Source organism: Aplysia californica, unplaced genomic scaffold (genome assembly GCF_000002075.1).
Source record: "Aplysia californica isolate F4 #8 unplaced genomic scaffold, AplCal3.0 scaffold01196, whole genome shotgun sequence".
Taxonomy (NCBI): domain Eukaryota; kingdom Metazoa; phylum Mollusca; class Gastropoda; order Aplysiida; family Aplysiidae; genus Aplysia; species Aplysia californica.
In genome coordinates this window covers 143419-151753 of record NW_004798466.1, presented here as the reverse complement: position 1 = coordinate 151753, position 8335 = coordinate 143419, and the positions used below count along the sequence as shown (strand labels likewise).

General features: G+C 40.3%; 1 protein-coding gene across 2 annotated transcripts in view; it reads left to right on the top strand.

Moving 5' to 3' along the window:
• The first annotated feature begins 517 nt into the window (after positions 1–517).
• The window catches only part of LOC101845740 (cytochrome P450 4F4), a 19762-nt gene continuing 11944 nt past the window's right edge, over positions 518–8335 (top strand). The window contains exons 1-5 of one of the 2 annotated variants that reach the window (XM_005112146.3): positions 518–661; positions 1029–1229; positions 3197–3344; positions 5378–5568; positions 7072–7196. In XM_005112146.3, coding sequence (XP_005112203.1) covers positions 1089–1229; positions 3197–3344; positions 5378–5568; positions 7072–7196 — 605 coding nt within the window. In that variant the 5' untranslated portion in view covers positions 518–661; positions 1029–1088. Of the gene's footprint in view, positions 662–1015; positions 1230–3196; positions 3345–5377; positions 5569–7071; positions 7197–8335 lie in introns of both variants that reach the window. The other variant, XM_013090264.2, reaches the window with a different exon arrangement.

The window sequence follows — 8335 nt, the reverse complement described above, 5'->3', positions numbered from 1 at the left end:
TCTGATCTCGAGGGGTTGTGATAACCTCCTTGATCAATCGTGTGGAAATAAATAATTATAAGTTGATTCGAATCGAAGTCGAGAAGGGTGGGGCCCAGTGCGGTCTAGGCAAGGAGATTAATTCTAAACTCCTTGGGTCTAGGTGATATAGTCGGCTCTCGTCTGACTGTGACCTATTTTAGGGAGTTGAACACAAGACCTTCCAGTACCAGATAAAAAAAGCTAAGTCTTGGCCACAGAATTCTCGTGATCTTGACCAAATTTGTGGAAATTCAGATTGCGAGTCTGAGATGTCCAACCATATCCTTCAACCTGAAACATCAACTCTACTTAACCATCATACACATGCTAATAATAATAGTGATAATAATAAGGGCCGATATATTAAAACAATGGGCAAATTAATGTTCAGGACTAAGAAGTCAGTTTTGTTACCAAAGAGGCGAACGCATAATATAATTGAACGAAGTACTGCTGGGAAGCCTCTAAGGAAGGTAAACATCCGTTTCTCCCCGACTGAAAAGAGTTGGGATTTTTTAAGTTAAAAGTTTACTCGCTTATTATTATTTACGGATTTAAATTTATTAAAGAGGGCGTTGCCCTTAATAGTCGACCGTGCGCCATGCATCGATGAGGTCATGTACTATTATATATTATATAGGTAAACATATGGTATATAAACGTATTTCTGAAGTAATTAAGAGTCTGATTTGGTGATGATGATGCATTGAGTTTGAGCTTGTTCAGGCACTCAGGCGTTAGTAAATAAAATACAAGGATGCTATTTTGTATAACATTGTTTCTGGCGATTGTTTTTAGGTGTGTAGAAAATGACTAAATATTATGAAAATTAAGTTTGAGTAAGTTAAGTAAGGCAATGGAAAATAATTACAGAAATTAATGATAGTAGTTAATAGACATTGGCTATGAGAGAGAGAGAGAGAGAGAGAGAGAAATATTCATATTGTTTGTGTATAATTTTCTGATTATAACATTTATTCTTTTATTGAACTAGATTTCTATTTCAGCTGGGCGTGCTAAAGATCTGGACAAGGTTGTAGCTCAGACGCTCGTGTGACAGTGCAGAGATGTTGGCCCTTTATATCCTTGTCGCTGTGACCTGTGTGCTGGTAGTCAAGTACCTACGTCACTTCCTGGAGCACAGACGGACATACAGCCAGCTGCCAGGGGACAATGACCTTCACTGGCTGCTCGGGAACATACACAAGGTCTGGAGAAAATTATTATAATAGCTGTTTGCAAGTATTGTCATGAATGCCTCATAAAAAAGATAATGTTCCAAAGATCTGGGCAGATGTATCATATAAAAAAAGCATATATAAACACCACAAACTGTTTTTAAAAGATTTTTTTTTAGTGTGTGAGAGTATATGTAGTGTCCTAATTTAAATTAACACAAACAGATTGTTTCTCAACAGAGTAGGGTGAAAAATACAAATATAAGGTGCAACTCTCTTTTTTTGTTTTTTTTGTTTTTGTAAAGTGTTTTACAGCGCTCACAACTGCATAGGTCATATGAGCGCGCGGGACACACCTAATATTTTCAGTTGGTAGGAAATTTTGAATTTTGCCCGGGTGGCGGCCGAAGCCTACTCTTATCGATTTTAGACCACCAAGGGATCTTTAACGTGCGCAACTTGCACACGGGCCCTCCGAAATTTTTCGCCCTTGTCCGAGAAGGCTAGGTGTAGATCTTTCCTACCAGAAGATCAGGGGTGGGGCAGAAAGACAGCAGTAAGGAGGAGCCAAGGAGTAGCAGTAGAAAGGCTGCAGAAAGAGTCAGGAGCCCAGAGGAGGGGGCAAAGGAGGTGAGGGGGTGGGGGCAGAAAGTGAAAATAAAGCAGACAACAGAACATTGCTAGAGAGCAGGAAAGGAGGTGAAAGGAGACAATTTTAGAGAAGAAAATTTTTTGGTCGCTACCCGGATTCGAACCCAGGACCTTTGAATGAGAGGCCAACACCTTAACCTCTAGGCCACGAGAGCCCCCTGCAACTCTCTGGCTGATGTGGTGCTTTTTATGTGCCACAACTTTTCAGACACATGTGACATCACCATTTTCTCAAACCTCCCCCTCCCCTCCCCTCCAGTCTCCTCCCCTCCCCTCCATTCACCTCCAGTCACTTCCCCTCTCCTCCCCTTCCGTCCCCTCCCATCCTCTCCCCTCCCCCAGCTCCCATCCCATCCCATCCTCTCCCCCCTCCCATCCCATCCCTTCCCATATCCCCTACCCTCCCCTTTAAGTTCTTGCCCTATCTTGAAAACAGTCACCTTTCATTTAATAAGATCTACTTTTAATAACTATAGAGATAATCTTCATGTCATTTATCAGGCACAGTACAGGCAGCTTTTTTCTTTCAAGGGGCACAACAATGTTAAATGCACACATACAGTTACCGCCCCTTATATAGCAAAATGTTGCCCCTGAGTTTGTTTTCACGAGTGGAGGAAAGAAAATGCACAGAGAGCAGAATATTTTTCTCAGGCAGTACATTTATTCCTTTTGAGTGGAAGCAGATGCTCGTCAGTTTTGGGGCCTATGGAGTTATTGGTGTATCATCTTAAAGCTTGTTCATTTGTCTTGCCTTCAATGGAAAAAATACCCAATTTATCTGGAATAGAAGTTGAGATATTTGTGATTGACGAAGGTGGACGTCACATGGCTCCAGAGGTAAAATTACCAAGAAAATGTCTGCCAAAGAAATGTAATTTCCATAGCTTGAGAGTCCTTGGAAGCTGAAAGTTGACATCTTTTATGCCTCTAATTTAGTGGACGTTTTTAGTAAAATCAACACAGAAAATATTTTTCTATGGTCATAAAATTAAAAGGTGTTGAGCCAAAAAACAAAAATTTGACCAAATTGCTGAACCGGGGGAAAAATATTGGTCCAGTTTCTTTGATTGCATTATTTTGACCAGCACCTGGTTTCATCATGATGACTCACAATTATTCTTTTTGTTGCCATATATATAATATGTCAAATTAGATCTGTGTTGGAATTTTTCACTTTCAAGTAGACCACTTAATTCAATCTAAAGCAAAAATCCTTTAGGTTTTTTAGACTTTTGTTTATTTTGTCGCTTTCTGTCTCACAGACACATTTTGTTACCTAATGTTCTTTTTTTTATCAATAGTTAATCAACACCATCTAACCTATCTTTATATTCTCTGAACAGTACCCAGGTTTCAATGAAGCAGGGTTGAAATTTGACTTTGGCAAGTCAGAGGAGTTCAAATATTTTCATCGCATTTGGGTCGGCCCGTTCCTGGCAGTTATCCAATGCTACCATCCTGAGTCAATCAGAAAAGTGATCAACTCATCAGGTGGGCTGTTCATCCGTCTGTCTGCTCATCTATCTATGTACAGGTCGTTGTAGTTAGTGTTTGATTATCAGTCAGTCTGCCCATCTGTCTATGTTCAGGTCCTTCTAGTTAGTGTTTGTTTATGTGTCATTCTGCTCATCTGTCTATGTACAGGTCCTTCTAGTTAGTGTTTGTTTATCTGTCATTCTGCCCATCTGTCTATGTAATGGTCCTTCTAGTTACTGTTTGTTTATTTGTCAGTCCATTCATTTGTCTATGTAGATGTTATTGTGGTCAGTGTCTGTTTATCTGTTTTATGGTCCGTGGCTGTAACTGTGTGTAGATAGCTTAATGTGTTGACCCCTTTGTCTTTTAATTTTTGTCTCTGTATGTAACTTTTTATTCATCTCAAATATGTCTGACCGTCAATACGTTGGTTTGTCTGTCTGTCTGTCTGTCCTGTCTGTTTGTCTGTCTGTCTATTTATCTTTATCCCAATCTATCCTGCTGATACATTGTTTCTGCCTGTCTTACCTGATAGCATGATACTCCTTAAGTCTCTTAATGATACCAGGGTCTTCAAACAAGTGAATGGGGGCTTTCATGGTCTAGAGGATAAGGTATTGGCCTCTCATTCAATAGGTCCGGGGTTCGAATGCGGATAGTGGTGTAAAATTTTCTTATCTAAAATTTTCTCCTTTCACCTCCTTTCCTGTTCTCTAAAAATGTTCTGTCGTCTGCTTTTGTCTCCACTTTCTGCCCCCACCCCCCTCACCTCCTTTGCCCCCTCCTGTGGGCTCCTGACTCTTTCTACAGCTTTTCTACTGTTTCTCCTTGGCTTCTTCTTTCTGCTGTCTTTCAGCCACACCCATGATCTTATGGTAGGTAAGATCTACACTTAGCCTTCTCGGACAAGGGTGAAAAGTCTTGGAGGTCCTGTGTGCATGTTGCACACTTTAAAAATCTCTTGGGGATCCAAAATCGATAAGAGTAGGCTTTGGCCGACACTCTGGCAAAATTTAAAATTTCCTACCAACTGAAAAATGTTTGGTGTGGCTGTGCGCTCATATGACCTTATGCAGTTGCGAGCACAGTAAAACACGTACTCCCCCCAAAAACCAAGTAAATGCAGCATTTTCCTCTCTTTTTAAGATCATTAATGGATCAAACATGCCTTAGAATTAGCTCTGTTGAATACAGTATTTGATAGCAATGCTTCAGGTATGTCCTGGTGTTTTATGATGTAACACCTCTTTCAGCAGTGTAAAGTTATTTAAGGGATTATGATTTATACACTCTCAAAATACGCACAAAATGATGTACAAGAGCTATTTTTGAAGGTAGACAGGCAGTTTAGACAAGATAGCTGCAGGTTGCGCTTTGTATAAATTTGTTTTCAGACAGGGATTTTTGTTTTCCAGAATTCGAGAGAATAAGAAACGCGAAGTGAGCCCCGCAAATCCTTAACATTTTGGTTTCTGCTGTAAACTCCTGCCCCTACCTCATCCCCTACTATCCTTTTCTGCCTTTTAACCCCTTCGGTGCTGAGTAGATGTATGGACCTGCTTGCATTCTCCAAAACCTGACATTCTTTCTTCTGGTTTGCAGAGGGAATTTTTGTTTGCACAGGTACTGCTTGAGCAGTTGCTTATTCTTAAAGAAGGGGAAGATGTGGCTTTGAGCTTTGAACTTGAATCTCTTGAGTGAACATTTTTCTTGTGTCTGTACAAATTGAGTTACAAAGGTCTATCTGACTTTTGGCCGTTTTGAGTTACTAAGACCATGAGGTCAGAAAACAAATGCTCTATCTGCTCTATCTAAATTGTAAGAACACTCAGAGTCGTTGTCAAGATATTAAAAGTATTGTACTTGAACTTGCTTGACATATTGTGAAGCTAAAAAATTTTGACATTAAATTTCTCAAAACTAGGTACTGAGCAGATAGAACTTTGTAATTCTGAGGTAGAGAAATGTAGATGGAAATGTCTCAGAAGGGAAAGGGATCCAGTCCCTGTACCTTACCAGTTTCCTGTTTGGTTTTTGTATTTTTCCAGCCCCCAAGCCAAGAAACCTCAGCCTTTTCTCCTCCAGTTATGACATGGGTGTGAGCTGGCTGGGTGAGGGTTTGATTCTCACCAATGGGGCCCGATGGAGCCGCAACCGCCGTTTGCTCACTCCGGCTTTTCATTTTGACATCTTGAAGAACTACATGAAGGTGTACAACTCATGCGTGTCTTTAATGCAGGTGAGACAAGAAAGGTATAAATGGCATGTTGTGAATATAGATGGAAAAACAACTGCTTTGCTGGTAGCTGAACGAAATTGAGGAGGTGGGGGTGGAGGAGGAGGAGGGGGGATGGAAGAGAGGCGGTGGAGGAGGGGATGGGGTGGGTGTGTCATATTCTATTGGTTATTCATTGATGATGATATTGTCAGTGTGATGGTTCGTATTGATGCTGACATACAACTGTTGCAAATGACAATATGATGGTTTGTATTTTTGTTGACATTGTTGATGATGTCGCTAGTGTTGCAGCTTCGGACTGAAGTGTCTTTAGGCCATTCCCAAAGGGGGGACATTAACCTGTTCTTATGCACAGTAGAGTTGTAAATGGGCTGATTCATCGATGTCATGCTCACATAACTGCCTGAACTGCAGCAAGGAACTGCTTTTTCTTTCCTAATTCTTACTATCGTCATTTTCCTCTACTTCTTTTGTATGTTTGTCTCCTTCTTGTGACCCGCTATTTCTGGGGTGCTTTGATAGCAGACTTTGTGCTGTCGAAGCTAGAGAGGTGAGCAGAGTAAGCCTGATTCCCTGTAAGGGCTTCTCTGTTTACAAACACCCCTTGGCGCTCATATGACCTTATGTAGTTGCGAGCGCTGCAAAACCTCTACTAAAACTAAATTAAAAGCAGCTCCGGCCTCATCTTACAGGCTGGCCTCTACCCTCCCCTCTGGTAAAGTTACTGTTATTCATTCTCCTTCAGTGGTTGGCAGATGCTCGGGTGTGGTTTGTTCCTTCTTTCCTATCAAACATATATCATCTAATAAATCTCTTCTCCTTTTCTTTGTATGTTACTCTCCGGTGACATGTCTAATCTTTGGCACTTATAATATATGATCTATTTGTGTTGCAAGTTCTGAAAAACTCTTACTACAACTTAAAAACAAACAGAACCAACCCAGTACGCCACTCTGACACATGTACACAAAACTCTTAGCATAGAGAAAATATTTATGTCACGACGTGGTGGAATCAGGCGTTAATTAACTTTTTGGGCATGTGCGGTTATTGGTATCATTATAAAGCTTGTTCTTTTGTCTATCTGTGGATGAAAAAAATACCCATCTATCTAGAACAGAATCTGTTATATTTGCAATTGAAGGAGGTGGGTTCGCCTGGTTTTAGATGTGAAATGAGTGAAAAAATGGCCACCACAGTTCGGTGACTTCCATAGTTTGATAGTCCTTGGAACTAAATATTTACATTTTTTGCGACTTTAGTCGACACTTTTCTGTAAAATCAATACCTAAATGTTTTTGAAAGTACATAAAAGGTGTTAAGCCTAAAAACAAAAAAATTGATAAAAATTGCTAAACTGGCAGATATATACCGACGTCTTCGATTTTATTGTTTTGACGAGCACCTGATTTCACCACGATGCCTCACATTTACTGCCATACTGTTTTCTATTCTGTGTGTGAACTGACCTGTTGTCAGCTTTCCCTAATTTTTTTCCTCCAGGGACAAATTCTTGAGGCCTCCAAAGCAGGAAAAAGTTTCGACCTTCAGTCTCTTGTGCACAAATGCACCCTCGATGTTATCCTTTGCTGTGCCTTTTCCTACCAGTCGAACTGCCAGACAGAAGAGTATGTTTTCTTTGTGTTTTCTTTTTTCATTGAATTATTTCTGAAAATTTTAAAATGTTGTACTATATACTAAACTTTTGCTTTACTTTTCCGATCCAGCGACCGTCTGAGTTCTTTGCCATATTGACCTACTATATTCAAATGAGTCCTTTCAAAGCCCAAATTGGAGTGATAGTCCTCGGGCTATGAGGAAATTCTTTAGAAAGAACAAAGGAAAACTCAGGCTCATCTCTGTATGAACTTCACGTTTTCTCATTGATTCAGGGTTTGTAACCAACATCACCCCATTAGTCAGCCTCATTTGAACGAGGAGTATATATGGTGGACAATGAGGTCCTTCAATTGATGAATTTTACCATTCCATGCAGAAGAAAAAAAATGAAAAGAAGTGAGACAGAAAAATAGATTAAAAAAAACTTTTCCTGTCTTTTATGCTGCTTGCCGCTGAATCAAGTTCCTAACAAACTTCAGTTTATTTTTTTACTCTTGTCCAGTAAAACTTTTGCTAGAGGAACACGGCACATGAGCTTGTTCATCTTATCGCTCATGGCTGGATAAGTAGGGGATATTCTTAAGACGCTGCATTAACAGTGAACAGCGACTGATATTGAAAACTTTTGAGTGGTTTGTTTATCTGTCATTCTTATTTTTCTTCTTATATCCATGGAATAAAGAAAAATGTTGTCCTTTAACTTAAAGTTTTTCCCACAACCATGTTGTTTGTGTAGTTGATGGCTCAACTAGACGCAATGTAAAACTGAAATTGTCTAAGACGGCCATTAATTGTTGAGTAGAAAATAGACAGTTAGATGTCATGGATTGTGCCATTATTCAATTGTACAGAAAAACATGAGCGGGGAAGTGGAAAGTGGTAGTTTATACAGGTGGTTGTTTTGGACAGGTAGCCAATGGAGCAGGTCTGACTTTGTCTGGATCCTAGAGTTGGGTCGGGCTCGCTAAGTCAGCGTCCGCAAGTAACAAACGGTTCACTGGTACATCTCGCAAACGAGCGGGCAGGTAATGAGCGTCCGCTAGTGAAGATTCGTTCACTACTCGGTACCCATTGGACGCGGAGACAACAGTTCGTTTAGTGAGCGGGCGGACAGACAGATGGACTTGGAGAATCCATGCATCCCCCC